The 18,147-nt window shown below is 40.2% G+C and overlaps 1 protein-coding gene across 1 annotated transcript in view; it reads left to right on the top strand.

Moving 5' to 3' along the window:
* ARHGAP18 (Rho GTPase activating protein 18) overlaps positions 1 to 18,147 on the top strand; it is a 965,702-nt gene that overhangs the window by 594,808 nt on the left and 352,747 nt on the right. Inside the window, exon 7 of the mRNA XM_044064446.1 lies at positions 3,847 to 3,938. Coding sequence (XP_043920381.1) covers positions 3,847 to 3,938 — 92 coding nt within the window. The remainder of the gene's footprint in view (positions 1 to 3,846; positions 3,939 to 18,147) is intronic.

The raw sequence follows: 18,147 nt of genomic DNA, 5'->3' as shown, positions 1-18,147 counted from the left end.
CATGGGAAGTGAGTAACCTACACACTAATTGTAAGGATTACTATAATAAGGTATCATATGTATGGATCTGCTGCTGTTATGCAAGAAAATATAGTGAGCTATTTGGTCAGAGTTAACATCCACATGGGACAACTGATAACCAGTCCAATAGTATGTGTACCTTAATATTCACTAGGCCTCATGGTTGGAATGTTCATGCCATCAGGCAAGGGAGATGTTAAACAGTGAGGACACATGATATTTGGACTACTGTCTACCCAAGCTGGTCATGTGCTGTTGTCCCCCCACCCCAAACACAGCAGTGTACCCATATAACCCCTTTAATAGAAAATCAGCTATGGTATAGCAGTGGACCAGGCAATCTCAGTGCTGTAGCATAGATAGCACTCACACATTGTATGTCTCTCTTCACACAGGATAACGACGTACATATTTATGCTGTTGATTGTGTGATGGGCAAGCCCTCTCTGCCTAGCGATCTGTGTGGCTCAGTGGACTAGGGAAGCTAGCATGGGTGATGGTATTGATGGTTCTAATCTGGAATTACTCACTTTTTCATGTGAGGTAGTAGTACATTGGTGTTTTCACAGAATGTTATACCTGCCAACCGCTTAGTGCAAGAAATCTGGACAAAGACAGAAAGATTGGGGAGGTAAAGGCCCAAACATACGGACAGAGTTTAAATATTGTACATAAAATCCAAGAACCTTCTCACCAAAGGTCCACTGCTATATAACTGGTAAAGAATGAGCAAAAACAAAAACAAAAGCAGCTGGACCACCCAGCCAATGTAACTCTCTAATAAAATCCAAGTATCACAAGATTAGCGCTTTCGGGTTGAAACCCTTCATCAAATAACATGTGCACTGTTAAAATCACATTTGTAAAAGCACAACCAACGAATCATCATTCAATACTGAATTCTCTGCCTTTTTAAGGCTGGTTTAAGAGGAACAATCCCATTTAAACCAGGGGTTCTATCAACCCCTAGATCAATAATCCATTTGTTTTCATTCAATTCAGTAATATTCACTGTATCACCATCTCTAGCATTTAATTTCACCACTTGTAAAACCATGAGCATAAATGTATGGTTTGTAATTTTATTATTTATTAGTATAAAGCATTATGTATTAATATATCTTAGGCGTTATTGCCGAAAGAAGTTTTTAAATTCCCTCTTTTAGTTGACAATTAGTCTTGTCCACATAAAATGAGCTACAATTCCTGTATGGAGCCAAATGAATAATATTTTTGTCCCACAATCTGAATATTGGGTTACAAAATATCTCCTACTAGTTAAGGGATGAACAAATACATTCTGTTTCATAATATAGGGACAGGCCTTGCAATGTTTACATGCAAATGTACCCTTGCACTGGAATGTAACCATATTCATATCAGATAAATTATGTTCCTGACAGAGTAAATCCTTCACATTTTTATTCCGTCTAAAACTAAATGATGGCACTTCCCCCACTACATTTCTAACTTTTTCATCAGTCAACAGCATTTTCCAATTCCGTCTAACAGTATCATATATTCCTCCAATATTATTACTGTATCTAAAAATCATGTGCAATTAATTGTCCCTGTCAGCACCATGCAAACATTGGTAGCCATTACCTTGTTTATGCACAGCTTAGCATGAATGAGCAGTGCGTAGCAAAGGGCATCAGTGCCAAAATTCACAATAGTTTAATGAAATTAAAGAAAAATATTATATTCATTTACAGACTTATTTTGCCTGTTATGGACTCGAACCAAAGACCTACTACACATAAGACTGTAACTCTACCTATGTAGCTAGTTGGATGTTATAAAAACTAGTATACCTTCACATGTACTACTAGGCTACCTGTTAGTGTTGCTGAGCACAGTGCCATACCATGCTAACATGCTTAAACACAACTATAATTAAATAATTAATTATATCCGGTTTCTGTTTTTAGATGTCTGGCAGGTGTCGGCCATGTATGTATGAGCCGCACTAGGCTGTACTGCACTCCACGCAAGCATAAATTAAAAAATGTAATTATGATAATTAATTGCATACGGTTTCTAATTTTAGATGTCTGCCAGGTGTCAGCTTGTCTATATGTGAGCACAGCTTGGCATCGCTGCACTCCATACCACACCACGCAAACATGCAGTAAAAAAAAATAATAATTAAAAAAAGTAACACTTCATAAAAATGACTTATACAGTTGACACACTTTACAACATTACAACAGTGGCGGGAAGCATTACAGGGAGCCTCACTCTCATCTGCAGCCATGGGTAGCCGCTACAACTCTACCTACACTGATTCAGTATTTATGCTCCTTGGATCTCCCTCAGCAGCATGCCATCATTAATATGCATGGTGTGCTGCCGAGGGGGAACCACGGCCATGTACATGGATACATTCTGTGTGGGCTCTACACTTTGCTTACACAGATTTTATTAAATCCTGGGGATTGTGTTTACTGTGACTTATAACATTCAGTTTAAGACCTAGAACCTAAAGAATACTACCACCATAAAAATAGTTTAACTGTTGAGTCTGCCATTTACACTTCTTTAGTAACCCCTATGGTTCCAGAGGTATGAACATTTGTCTGAAATGTGAGGATATAATTTGATTCGATCAAAAAGCTTAAGCTCCACCCATTGGAATTTAGAGTGCAAACTTCCAGAGCTCCATTGGAGGGAATGAGTTAATCCATTACAAAAGCGATTTAGCATAAACAATTTCATACTCGTAACCCATTTACTGTAGTGTGATCATGTTTACCTATCAATAACTTCTTCTTCTTCTTTCGGCTTTTTCCCGGTTAGGGGTCGGCACAGCGGATCACCTGTCCGCACATTGAATGGCAGTGGAGTTTTACGGTGTCGAGTTGCCAGCCCGGCGCCCAACCTTCCACAGAAGGCACACTCACACGCACACCTAGGGCCAATTTAGAGTGTCCAATCCACCTGCAGCATGTCTTTGGGATGTGGGAGGAAACCGGAGCACCCGGAGGAAACCCACGCGACCACAGGGAGGACATGCAGACTCCGCACAGAAGGCACCCCAGCCGAGGATCGAGCCGGAGAACCTCTTGCTGTGAGGCGGCAATGCTAACCACTGCACCACCGTGGCCGCCCTGTTTACCTATCAATAACTATTTGATGAAAATATTTTATCAATAAAATCCATCTTATTCATTCCTTTGTATCCAGTATCAATTGATGATCATTAATTCATCAGTAGTGTCAGGGATTGTGAAGCAGTAGCAGTACTGCAGGGAAAGTCAAAGCTGGGAAATTATTTCTGACTGATACTATTTAATGCAATGTATGTAAGATTGCCACCTGTCTCTCTTTATGTAGGAAAATCCCTATTTGGGTATTTGTATCCTGTGAAAAAAAAATAAAAATCACAAATTTCCTAAGAAGTTTGAACAAAACAATTCTTTATTTTTTTCTAAATAGTTGAATAAACAATTATTTTGTATCCGAAAATTCATTAGTGACATATGTAACACTAGAAACAATTCAAATTCTTCAAGAGTACACTTTTATTTTGTCCAAAAAATTGAAGTCCAGTCCTTTGCACTGGTTGAGGGTATGGTTTGTTTTAAAAAAATCTCACATTTCCATAGAAACTGCCCCACTTTGCACATTTGAAAAGATGACAAGTCTAAATGAACAATCAGGAAAAATGTGTGTTGACTACAGATATTTATGTGGAAAGTGAATGCCCATTGTTCATCTTGAGATTTTACTGCATTTTAAAGACATCATTCATACTGTTTAACATAATTAGAAAAGATATTTTATTTGTAAATTTGTTTACATTTATATATATTTTTAATACAGAAACAGGATTGTTTGGGGTCCCTCTTTCATTACTTTTGGAGCAAGATCAGAAGAAAGTCCCTGGTACCAAAATTCCACTGCTGTTTCAAAAAGTGAGTAGATACTGACAAATTATAGTAGCTTCTATTTGGATAAGAAGGTACTTTCCTTTAAGAATATATTATACCATTTTTATAAACAATGTCTTCTTGTGTGTCTGACATATATGTGAAGAAGTAATATGCCACTGCATGAAATCTCACTGAAGTGATACTTCTGCAGCACTGGATGCCTGGATACTTGTTTGTGCTGTCAGTGTCATTATGCCATTTTCCAACTGGCTGGTTACAACCATGATGTTATATTAGTTTTGTATTACTTTATTCTAACTTTTTTTATTCTAATTTTTGTAAATTTAATTTCTATGGGGCTTGATTTATGTGACTAGTTGAATAATGTTGTGTGCATGTGTGTGTGTGTGTGTGTGTGTGTGTGTGTGTGTGTGTGTGTGTGTGTGTGTGTGTGTGTATATGTATGTGCGTGTGTGTGTGTGTGTGTGTGTGTGTGTGTGTGTGTGTGTGTGTGTGTGTATGTGAATGTGTGTGTGTGTGTGTGTGTGTGTGTGTGTGTATATGTATGTGCGTGTGTGTGTGTGTGTGTGTGTGTGTGTTTGCAGCATGGAAGTTTTTTCTTTCTTTGTGGTTGTCAATATGGCAGAGTTATGGTGATTCATTAATTATTCATAGGTTTATAAGTGTATACTTGGCTACTACCCACTAGGGCCTTTATAAATCCATCCATACAACCTAAATTAACCCACAAATTTGATTTATATGGGGGGGGGGGGGTTACTGACTGCCTCTGTCCATCAGAGACACAGGCACCAGAACAGGGGTGAATTCCTGATTACCCATCCATTAGTCCAGTTTGTGCTTAAATAGGGAGAGGGAGGAACTCTCCTTCACATGGATGGGGAGCCTGTTCCAGAGAATGGGAATTCTCTGTCAAACATATCTGTCTCTCCAACATGTCCTATTTATGTCACAAGCAAAAGGTATGTCTTTTGATCTAGTAGTTCTGATGCTGTATGTTTTGTGAATGTGCAAATAGTTCATCAAAACAGGATCCAGAGATGCATTGTATGCCAGGCAAAGATAACCTCTTAGACATCTATATGATATTGAGTAAAAAGACAGGACTTTGCAGTGATCAGTGTAGGACCATTGTGTTTACTCCATGCATTCTTTTTGTAAAGAACCTCTGTGGACATTCCACTTGCTGCTGCATGGGTCAGGTACATACCAAAGAGGGCATTATACTATATGATTGATCTGAAGAGGGCCAAGTACATTGGTATGCTGACCTCTCTGGATATAGAAGCCATGCCCTAACTTAAAAGTTGGGCAACAAGGAAAGATTGTCATACTACTTTGGACTCCTGTTGATCAAAGGCTAGGTTACTATCTACAGAGTTTCCAGACCCTGACTAGTGAATTAACTTTTAAGGATGTTTTATTGATGGCATAGTTACTTGGAGTGTCTGACTTCCCAAAAGGTACTGTAATACATTTCTTGGCAGTGGGTTTTAAGTCATGGTTTTGGAACTAAGCATTTCTCTCTGTTAGACCTTTCTGAAGGGTGTTTTTGTCTTGGTGGGATTCAATGACTGCTCCCAGTTTGTAGTCATCCTTGTTCTTGGTCAGGCAGAGGCATTTGACATTGGTTTTGTCCTCCAAGAAGTAGACAAAAAGAACAGTGGATACAGCACAGAGTCCTGAGTGACTCAACTGTTGCCTGGCCTCTTTGTGGAGGTGGCATCACTGATCCTAACCTCTCAGATCCTATGCCTGAACCAGCTAAGCTATTCACCATGTTATAAAAGGGTTTATGCCTGGTTCTGTAAGTTTGTTGATAATGCCCAAGTGGGGTGCTGTATCAAATGCTTTGGCCAAATCTAGATAGGCAGTATGCACTGCTTTCAAATCATCAGTTGCCTAACTGACCTTTTCAAGGAAGTCCACCAAGTTCAGTAAGCATGACCTTCCTTTAACAAAGACAAACTGGGCTGGATTCAGTGTCTTATGGTCTCTCTTGTCTTTGTTGATGATTTCCATGGTATTTCTTTCCATGGCTTTGCAAATATGACTAGTCAGACTAATGGGTCTGTAGTTTCCAGGATCTGTTGAAGGTCCTCACTTATGAAGGGGGATGAGCATCACAGTCGTCCATTCTCATGGTACAAACCTGTTTTAAGACTATAGTTGAATGGTGTCTCCAGGGTTCCTGATGATTCATATTTTAGACTGTTCAGGAGGCATCATGGGATGCTATCAGGGCCCACAGAGACAGTGTTCTTGGCTTTAGAATGCAAGGCCAGTGCATGCTCCCTAATTCTAGCTGGAGGGGTAATGTTTGAGTTTATTTTTGAGAGATAGCTGGGGTGAGGAGGGGTAAAGTTGGAACTGAATTTGTCCGCTAAGAAGCTCACTATATTGCCAGTCTTGGTGAATGTGGCATCATTAACCACCAGTTCAGCACATTGCTGTGTTCTGCCCTTGAGGTTTCTAATACACCTGAGGAAGGTCTTTTGGTTGTCTTTCACCTGGGAGACTATCTTAAACTCAAAGTTGGCATTGTTTGACTTGGTTATCCCTCTTAGTTGCCTATTTAATTTGATGAGAGAGTTTTTATGATGATGTGAGGTGTTGCCATCTGTGTCAGGGAGAGTGGGACAGTGCATGTGTAACATATGCCAGTGTAGTTAGCTGTAGTTTTGTAAATAATTTTTTTGTCATTTGACTATCACACTGACTTGTACACATGCTTGTGTTAAAAATGTATCAAAAGTGTTATAACTGATTAAATGTTTATGTTTAAACAAATAATTCTGGAAGGGAAGAGCAGACATTTTTGAAATTGTTCTATAATTTTCAAATACTGCAACAAATCTTAGGAAAGCTCTGAGTATGTATTGTAACAGAGTCAGGTGATCAAATGTGATTTCATTCTATAACCAGCACTGAGAGGATGGAACTCTCACAGCAGTTTGTTTTGTTTTCTTTGGGACCTTATATAAAGATCTATGAGAGTTACCACAGACAGTTAGCTGTTCAGTTTAGTGTTAGACGCTCATCACCTTGCCTTGTGGAAGTAAGCATATCAGCATCCATTCTTGCCTTGCTGTGTTAACTAACTTAGCTAGGGAGTAGTCATTCTTTACAGTCAGGAAATACATTGAGAATAGTCAAGTACTGTTTTTTTCTGCATCTGTTTAGATATGTCCAACTATGTTATTTTTATTTCTTCTGTGACTGAAACTCTTTTGTTTATTGTACTTAGATATTTATTATTCTCATGTTTTCTATTTTCTTATTTATTATTAAATATATTTTATACCTTTCATTGTGTCTGGTCATTTAGAGAATACTTTTAACATCTTGAGAGTACTTGTGCTTATTTTAGTGACTTCTTGGCCACTCTGAAAAGCCTTTCTGCTTCAGTTCCACTCTATTATTTATATTAGTATGGATTTTACTGAATAAAATTGGATACCCTTGTAAGAGCCAAAGGGTAGTTGACTGGTGGCAGCATGGTTACCTTATAGCCTCAGCAGAAGGGGTACCGCTAGTAAATCTGTATCAGCCTTTCCCAGTTTTTGTGTGTGTGTGTGTGTGTGTGTGTGTGTGTGTGTGCGTGAAAATCAAATACACAGGTGTGGGTGTGTCAGCTTCTTGGAACTGAGATACAGTGCTCCAAAGTGAGTCTTGTTTGGAATCTGAAAAGACACAGAGTCCAGTCCCAGGTCTGGAGTTTGTTCCCTATGTGCTGTTCAGGAAATTGTGCTTGATGCAGAGAGTTGCATTTGAAAATACTGTGTAAATCCATTGCTGGTCTTAGTGACTATCTCTCATCGGTGTCAGTGGTGAGGATTGAAGCATCTTGGTTACTGACCTGGGGTAAAGACGCTGTCAGATATTGGTCCAGACTGGTGGGATATTAACTGAACTTTAGTTGCCTTTAGGCTGTTATCTTTGAAGTTGTGTGTACTCTCAACAGTCACAAAGTAAACATTCAGAGTTTCATTTTCACAGACGTTTTATTTAATTTTGTTAGTTTAGTTTAGCCAGGGAAAGCAGGCAAAGATATCAGCAGAGGATTATGGTAAGCTGACAAAGAATCATTTGGCCAAGGTGGGCGAAGCCAAAGGACTCGTTCATGCTAACTGGACTAGGAGGAAATTATTTCAGCCTTAATTGCAGCTGCAGTGTGGACCAGTGGCCAGGAGGACAACCAGTCTGTTGATGGAGATATGCAACCTTAAGAAACAGGACAGTTCACCTTTTCCTCAGAGGACTTAAAAATCTGTCTGGAGTTAAAGATACTTGAACTGGAGGCTGAAGAAAATGAGAAGCAGTGTCAGCATGAACTGGAGGCCAAATGTTTGGAGACCAAAGAGAGACTGTGGCATTTGGAGATCAAAGAAAAAGAGAGACTGCAGCATTTGAGATAGAAGAAAATAAAAGACTGCGGAGATTGTAGGCTGATGAAAGGGAGAAGCAACGACAAGAGGGAGATGTTGACTCTTCATCAGAGTCATACAGGTAATGGGTAAGGGAATAACTAGACCCCAGGGGCAATAAAAATCTGTAAATTTCTTCCACAGTTTCCAGAGGGGAATTACTTTAATAGTTTTAATCATATATTTGAAAGAGTATGTAAACAGTATAATGTTGACCAAGAGCTCTGGGTATGGTTCCTGACCCCCTTACTCCATGGTAAAGCTGTAACTGCTATTTCTAAATTGTGTGATACAGATTGTTTAAACTATGACAGACTGAAACAATGTTTATTGAACTGTTATAAGTTAACACCTGAAGCTTACAGAAAGAAAGTTTTGTGAACATAGATGTAAGGCAGATGAAAGTGTATGTGATTATATTTCTGAGTTAAGCACTTATTTTCATAGGTGGGTTAGTTAGTGCCAGGTTACCACTTTCAAAAGGCTGGCAGACCTTTTGGTGGGGGAACAAGCCCTTAGTACTGTGCCTGAGGACATGAGAATCTATTTGGCAGACCAGGAGTATAACTCTTCTGATGAGCTGGGGAGGAAAGGGGATCTCTACTTAGCAAGCAGGGCATCACTGCAGAAGAAGGGGATACCCAGTGCTGCACATGGATATAAAGGAATGCATGGTGGGCAACCTAAATCACCCTAACAGAGACCACCAGTAAGAGGGGAAGCCACTAGTTCAGGTACATACCCAAGATCAGGGGTTAGATGTTTTAAATTAACCAGTGAGGTCATGTAGCATACAAATATCCACTGAAGCAAGGGGGGGGGGGGGTGAGGGAGCCAGCAAGTGGGAATAACAGCATGCCAGTAGTAAGTTGTCTGGAGACAACAGGGGGTACCAAGCTATCACCAGAGTTTGTATCCTGTCTTAGCGGATGGAAGACATGCCACTGCTATAACTATTGTGAGGTCTGCAGTGGTTAAAAATGGAGCAGTGCTTGCTTATGTAGTCCACTCTAGTCAGAGCTTTAGGAGGGATCCCATTCCAAATACCTTTGGCCACAGTTCACCATGACTGGGAGGCAGAAAAGGAAGCAATCAGGTAGCTGTGTTTGAGGAATTCCTGCAGGTGTCTTGATAGGGAATGATTTTGATAATGCAGTACTTTGTGTGGATGCAGTTACATGCAGTCAGGCTTGGAGACAGGCATGTAGGTCTGGTAGGCTGGGGGAGACCCAGACAGACCCCACACCTGAAGCTGGGGCTGGCGATGTGACTATTTCAGGGAGAGAGCTACCCTGCAGCCTGAAAATTAGCCACAGCTGCTGGTAAGTACTGATGTTCTAGTGGGGAGGGTGACTGCAAGGGCAGAGGTGAGTGGTAGTACCCAGGCTGACAGGAAGGCACTGCTGTCAGAAGATAACAGACTTCCTGTGGAAGGGGAGCTGTGAAGGGGTCACAAAAATACAGTTGAGACAGGTTCAGCTCTCAGAGCCTACATTACATGGCTTGAGGGAGGTAGCTAAGGAGGCACCTGATTCTCAATGAAAAGGGGAATCTGTACACTGGAACAAGGGTTACTATGTAGAGAGTGGTCCCCTGAGGGAGGGGTAGAAGGTGAGGTAGTACAACAGTTAGTAGTACCAAAAGCCTACTGTCTGGTACCTCTAACCAAAGTCCATGATATTCCTTTTGCAGGTTATATCAGCATAAAGTGTACCAAGAGACATAGTATGCAGAACTTTTATTGGCCAGGGATTGCAAGCGATGTAGCAGGGTACTGCAGGACCAGTGTGCATTGCCAAAAAGTAGACCATGTAGGGGGCAAGGTCTAAGCTCCTTTGATGCCTTTGCCTGTGATTGAGGAGCCGTTTCAGTGGGTAGCTAGGGACATTGTGGGGCATCTGAGTACCCCAAGTTCCAGGGACGAAGTATATCCTGGTGGTAGTAGATTATACTACTAGACACCCTGAGGCAGTGGCTGTGTCCTTTGTCGAGGCAGAGAAGGTGGTAACTGCTTTTTTTAGAGATTTTTCAGCCAGGTAGTTTGCCTGAGAAAAATACTGACTGATAGAAGTGCCAATTTCATGTACCACCTCCAGACAAATGGTTTTGTGGAGAGGCTAAACACTACACTAAAAACCATGCTATGGGCATTTGCAGACCATTTTAAGAGTGAATGATAAATCTTTTCCCCATTTGCTGTTTGCATATGGAGAGGTATTCCAGGAATCCACAGGTTTTTCACCCTTTGAGTTAATATATGGGCATAGGGTGAGGAGGCCTGTAGATTTGATTCATGATGAGTGGAATAAGGTGAGTGTAAATCTCACAAGGAGTCTATTGTGGCATATGTCCTAAACCTCAGGACAAGGCTTAGGGAGCTCATGGGCTTGGTCAATGAGAACCTGGTAACAGCAGAGAAAGGTCTGGTATGACAGGAATACTCGAGCCTAATATTATGCTGTGGGACAGGACATTATAGTGCTTATTCCTGATAGGCACAGTAAGCTATAGCCAGCTGGAGTGGGACCCTTTGAAGTGGTAAGGAAGGTCAGTGATGTTAACTACATGGTGAACCTGCTAGGCAGGAGGCAGGTGCACAAATTGTACCATGTTAACTTGATGAAGCCTTACCATGATAGGGAGGCCCTTGTGTGAGTATTTGCAGTGGATGGCAGGAGGAGACTGAGGAGGATCTGGTGACTGATCTCCTCAGTGAGGCTTGGACTGACACCTCAGTGGAAGGTGTAGAAATGTCCCAGCAGCTATCCCCTACCCAGGTTTGAGGAATCCAAGCAGAGTGTGGAGATGTGTTCACGGGAAAAACCAGTACCAAGAGTGGAGTCAGCAATGCCGATGCAGATGAAATGTCAAGACACGGTATGGGTTAATATATTCCCAGACAGGCTCATTCCTCTCAAGCAACATTTCTCCAGGGTCACTTGAGAAACTAGCATGAGTCTTCAAAGGGGGCAGAGATGGGACAATGTGAGGTAGTGCCAGCTATGCCACAAAGAGTAGTCAATGCATGTATAACATATGCCAGCATAGAGGTTTGTAAAGAATTTTATGTCATTTATATTCCAAACTGATTAGTACAGACGGTTGTGTTAAACATATATTTGTAATGCTGCTTGTGTTAAAAATGTATCAGCAGTGGGTTTTGCTGAACAGACAAGAAATATGCATTTATATCTGTTGTAACTGAGAAAATGTATATATGTTAACAGGGGATGCTGAAAGGGAAGCGGTTAGTCTTAATTCAGCTAATTTTGAAAAAGAGTTTGAAATTAATTTACCTGATTTAGACCATAAAGATTTTATCTCACAGGTCTGATTTCAGCCAGACATAAATGTCTGTAAAAAAAACAGGACAGGAATCCTACTGTATTGTCCTTAGGGGTGAACTGTTTTTTTCCCCTGTAAGGGTGGAAGTTTTGAAATGGTTTTATAGCTTCCAGATGCTATAACACATTTCAGCAAATCTCTAAGTGTGTGTGTAGTGACATGTACATACATGATTCTGGCTTAGCTTCTAGTAAAGGGGGTAGTGGGAACCAGAGTCAGATGACCAGATGTATGTCATGTCATTCTGTAATCCAGCACTGAAATCATGCTTTAATACTAGATGAGACAGAAGTCTTAAGGCAGTCTGATTTTGAAACCTGACAGAGAAGGACCACTCACGTACATCATATTGCCTTGCTCTAGTAAGTGAACTAGGGGAGAGTAATTCTTTAGATCAGTCAGGAAAATATAGTGAGATTAGTTAAGTATTGTTTTTTTTTTTTTGTATCTGTGTGAACCTTTCCATCTGTGTTATTTTAATATTTCCTGTGATTGAAACTGTTTATTGTAAATATTCAGTATTTTCATGTTCTTTCTTTCTTTATTATTAAATAGATTTATACTTTTCATTGTGGCTGGTCTTTTAGGGAATGTTAACCTTTGAGAGTGCTTATATTTATTTGGTGACACTGTGGCCACTTCTGAAAGCATTGCTGCATTGGTCAAACACTACCATTTGTGTTAGTATTAATTGCATGCTGTATAATTGGATAATCTGTTAAGACCCATAGAGTAACTGGCTGGTGGCAGTGTAACTACCTTATAGACTGGCCAAAGGTGGTAGAGTGGGTAATCTGTGCCAGCCTTTCCCAGGTGTGTGTGTGTGTGTGTGTGTGTGTGTGTGTGTCAGCTACTTGGAGCAGGGACACAGAGCACTGGTTTCACAGTGAGGGTGGTGGAGGACTTGGCTTGGAAGACACTGCTGAGGACTCCACTCGACAGCTGTGTCAGTGGGAAGTCTTATTTGGGGCCTGGAGAGAGAAACAGTCTGAGGACTGAATGTGTTCCCTGTGTGCTCTTAAAGGAAATTGTGCTTGATGCAGAGAGCTGCATCTGAAAATACTGTGTGCATCTATTTTTGTTCCAAGTGGATAGCCCTCACCAGTGTAAGTGGTGAGGATTGAGGCTGCTTGATTACTACCCTAAAGGAGGGATGTCACAAAGGGTGAAAGCACTCATCTATGTACTCTTTTGTTTTTCAATAAAGGTGTATGAGATGTTCTTTGTGTTTCACTTTTGCCTTTTGTGGTTTGGGCCTAAGCATCCAACACACAAAGTATAAAAGTCTCTGTATGGGATTTGTTTTCCACAGCAAAGACAGATGTTAACTTTGTCTGACAAGAAAGAAAAAGAGTTGGGGGTACTTATCTTTTAGAAGATTGCTTACTCGAGTGTGGACTGACTGACACATTCACTACTGCTTTGGGCTCCAACAGCATGAAAGACTGATGTCATAGCGGCAGCTGACTCCCTTTATACCCAAATGTACCAATGTCAGGGTAGAGCTTCCGCCAGCCTTAGGAGAAGGGAATTTTTTACTCTGGTAGTCAGGCCAACTAAGGGCTTCTGAAGCAGGAAATCCCATAAGTCAAGACTGCAACAGTGAATACACTTGATTGCCTACATTTATGGCAAGTGTACACAACTGTACTTTTTAAACAAGTCGTATGTGTGTGATTACTTTAAAGTCTCAACTGAAACTGGCTACAATTTGTGGGTATTTTCTTCTGATTTTATGGAGGTTCAGCTTGCAACTTCAGTGCTTATGAACTACCAGTTTTCCATGTGGTTTAATGATCTTCCTAAAGAGCCTCACTACAAGAAGATATATATCAACACAAGGAGATATATATTAACTTCTAACAAAAAATAAATAAATAAATAAAATCTGCATTTTATATTTCACAATATTATATTGTTACATTACTTTATGTCCTATATCTTTATTGCACTGTATGTTTTTTGTACTTTTATTATTCTGTCTTACAGCAGTAACCAAGTAGCTAATGTAATTTTGTCTATACCCATTAATTGTCTATATTATCTTTATACATTATGTATTAAAATTTTGTTTTTGTGGAGCTTTTCTCCCCAGGCCTCCACCGAAAATGATTTTCTGACCCAGTGGACTTTCCCGGTCAGCAAATGTCAATCAATAAATAAATATACACACATACACACACATATATATATATATATATATATATATATATATATATATATATATATATATATATATATATACACACACATATATATATCACTTTTGTATAAATATGAAGCACACATACATATGTACCATAACTGCATACATAATGCACATCATTGTGAAAGTATATCACAACATGAGTGTGTTACAGCTTGGGAAAAGAGTCACTTTTGGCATTTTGGTTTATTATTCCAACTCATAGAAGGATTCAAGAACAGTAACAGAGGTGCACTATCACAAAGAGCAGTCCCTGAACTGAGCAGTATGACCAGAAAGGAATTAATTTTGCATAAATGCTGACATAGCATTGATGTACTGTGGTCAGTGTTGCATTACAAAGCCATGCATTCATGAAAGTGGTACTCACCACAGAAGATATGTCATATGACCTGGCCCATCAACAAGCTAGCTTGGCCATTATGGTTTGCATTCCCATTTGCATCAAAGCACCTTGCCATTAGGTCATTAGCGCAGTGGAGGCTGCTTGAAATAATTTCGGTAGTGAGTAATGAATGTCTGAATGCTGATAATAGAAATGGTGTTAATATGGAGCCTAAGTCAACAGAAATAATCACCTGGCTCTCTGCTACAGAATGATGAAGCTCTAGATCAGTCCTAGTGATCTAAGTTTAAGTAGCAGTTTGCGTGCTAGAAAAGCCAAGTGGGGGAATGGGAGCTGAGTGGCTAGTGCCACCTCACCCATCCTAAGTGGATGGAATGGTGGTTTCCCAGCTGACCAGTTGCTACCTTGCAAGCAGAGGTATGAAGATTATAAAGGCTGTAGTCTGACAATGCATGGGCTAGGTTCTCCCATGCTAGTGAAAGTTGACATTTTATCCTTGTGTGAGAGATTATGTACACATTGGAGGGCATAGTAGGTATTTGCTTTGAGGCAGATGCCTATATCAGCACTGAATGAATGGGGCTAGGAACTTAGTTCAGAGTAGCCCTGATGGTTGCCAGTACGACAGTGCTTGCAACTGCCTCTCACCTCACAGGGTCCAAATAGGCTGGGAATAGATCCTCATCCTTTGAGGAATGAATAGGCCAATGGATAGCAAGCACTGGGGAAAAAAGTGCTATTCTTTCTATTAAAACCTTAGTTAGATGTCATAATGTGGCCTGTTATTAGACCATTTTCCATGCTTCTGACTATAGTGTTAGTCAGAACTTATTGCCTTTGTCATCTGTGCATGTTATTACTGACACCATCCCACATTTTCTTGTTAAAAGCCATGAGAAGATGAATTTGGTTATACATTTTAGACTGCTGCAGCAAAACTAAAGTAAAATAAATAAACAAATCAATTATATTTGTTAACTTACCATCAAGAAATTCAGTAATAATTTAAACAAACACTATATTGGTGTGTTGTAATAAAATAACTGCATGCATTTATTGTATGCAGTCCTTTTTTGGAAGGATTGTCCTTATTGAGATTTATGGACTGAGAACTTGCATCTGCAGTTTGAAGAGATGACTCAGTCCCATCTGGTATGCTGAGAAGCGATCACTCTCACAGTTTCCTGCTGGAATTTATTTCCCTTTGAAAAGCTTACCTCCCTGACCCTATTGATGTCATACACATGTGCTAGATGAGCCTGGACATACAAGAACAGCTTCCCAGCTGCAAGTGTCTAACAAAGTCAATTGTTATTTCCAAACAGCTAGCCATCGCCATTTGGTTGTGACTAAACCGCAAATGTATTTTGTGCCTCTTGGTACTCCTACATGGGAAAAAAGTATTCAAAAATATGTACTCCTCTGCTTTGTGTTTTAACAATCATTTGCTGATACATGCTTACCCAATTATAGATAGCATAGCTAATGGCAATCCCAGCATGCAGTAGACATAATATGCATAACTAGTTCTGAATGGGATGCAGAACATTACTCAGATACACATACACACACACACACACACACACACACACACACACACACACACACACACACACACACACACACACACACACACACACACTCAAGTAAGTAAGTAAGTTGGGGGCTCAGCAATTCACCTATCAGAATGTCTGTGGGATACAGGACTAAACCAGACCGCCAGATAAAAACACAAGGAGATACTAGAAGGGTGTGCAAACTCCACAAAGAAATCACTCAAGCTGCAAACTCAACAAGAAAACCAAAAGCTGTGAAGGACTTGGTTTACAGCCAGATTTCCACTCAGAGTTTGACAGATGAAGAACCCCTGTCTGTTGCCTCTCATGCTATTAGACAAATTCAATTAATTTCTAATGAAAAGAGTGTATGATTTATATTATAAAACTATACAAAATGTACTTCACATAATCAAGAGCACATGGGCTGGACTCCAGCATAACTACTGTATAATTCTATTTGTTTGTTGGCTCTCTCTGAGTTACCAAATTATTTGTAGGACAAAAGAATAAAGGCCAATCTGTTTTTAAATAATATGACAAATGAGTCAATGGGACATAACTTTCTGTATACAACATGGACAATTTAACATTTAATGTAGAACAAACTATGAAAAGAACTTCATGCAATGACAAAAAATGCATCTCTTTCACAGGCTGCAGTAACCTTAGCTGTATGGGTAGATTACCACAGCTAACTACATTTGACAGATGGAAGGAGAGTCCAGGAGCCCCTAGAAAATGAGCAAAGACTGATCTTGTCCTAGAGATGCAAAAAAAGCCTATAGTGCTTTTGTAAAAGTATGTAGAGAGGACCAAGTAGCAGCTTCTAGAATACTTCTAGACTGCAGCTCTTTCCAAAAAGTCTGGTAGAGTAGTCCTTGGCCCTGCCTAGAATCATTTTGTTACGATAAGGGATTCTGGCTAACAAAGTTCACAGATGACTGCAAACTGGGAGCCATTATTGAATACCCAAATGATGTGGCTACTCTACAAAAGGGCCTTACAGAAACAGATGCTTGGTGCCAGAGCCATGGGCTCAAGCTCAATGCCAAGAAATGTATAGTTATCCCCTTTGAGAAAAAACATGTACCCATGAATTTACCACATAGGTGGCAGTACACTAAACACTAAAAGTGTGATAAGAGACTTAGGGACACAGGTGGACAGTGGTCTCACCTTCAATAACCACATCGCCACAACAGTCAGGAAATCCTTTTATGTGGCACACCTCATCACTAAGGGCTTTTCATCCAGAAAAAAAGGTCATTGTCCCACTGTACTCATCCCTCATTAGACCCATTATAGAATACAGTACCCCATTTGGTATGTACCTCTCAAGACATCTGCAACAACTGGAATGGCCGCAGAAATACCTCACTAAAAGAATCACAGGCCTAAAGCAGATGCCCTATGCTGACCACCTTAAAAAACTTCAGCTATACTCTGTCGTATATCTTCTAATCCGAGGCAATCTCTGCTTAACATACAAGGCCATGTCAAACCCAGAGCTGTTGGACATGCTGCAAGTAAAGAAATCCCAATCCCTCGGAGCCACATGCTTCAGGGATCTAAACCTTGTCATCACATTAAACAAAACATGCTGGAGGGATAGGTTCATGACCCAGAGACTCCCCAGACTCTGGAATAGACTGCCCATACATGTCAAGCAGAGTGCCTCTTTGGCCCTCTACAAAAGGAACCTTGATGATTGGATGGGATAATGGAAATTCACCCCGGGGATTACGTCAGTCGCCCTGCTAGATAGGGGTCCAGGGAAGTAAATAGTGTGGGAAGAAATAGGCAGGGAATTGTTATGGCTAGGCTTGTATAGGCCCTAGGGCCGATAGCCTAGTACCAACCTATGAACCTAAGACAATAGCCTTAGGCAACCATTAGGAAATAGCCTGTTTTGACACACATTGTCCCTTCTTCTTACCTTTACAAGAAATGAACAATAGATCTAAAGTTTCAGAAGATTTAGTTCTGTCAAGATAATACCTGAGTTGTTTGTAGATATCCAAGGTGTGTAGTATCCTTTTTCAGTAAAAAAAAAAAAAAAAGGGCAGGTAGAGGGATAGTTTAGCTTAAAGTAAACTCCAATACCACTTTGGCATAAAACAAGGGTTATTTTTGAAAGAAATCCTGTCTTTGTGGAAAATGAGATAAGGTCCTTTCACCATAAGAGTTTTCAACTCAGGTACCCTTCTTGCAGAGGTCAGAGCAATAAGGAAAACTTTTTTCTATGTTAAGTACCTTAAATCGGGCTGGTTCAGATGGACCAAGTATTAGCTTCTCTAACACAAAAATTAAGATCCCAAGGAGGGGACACCATTTTTTATGGAATCCT

Source organism: Protopterus annectens, chromosome 1.part0, assembly GCF_019279795.1.
Source record: "Protopterus annectens isolate FY-2018-M chromosome 1.part0, PAN1.0, whole genome shotgun sequence".
Lineage (NCBI taxonomy): Eukaryota > Metazoa > Chordata > Ceratodontiformes > Protopteridae > Protopterus > Protopterus annectens.
Note: the sequence above shows the minus strand (reverse complement) of the source record. Positions and strands in the feature narration are given on the sequence as shown.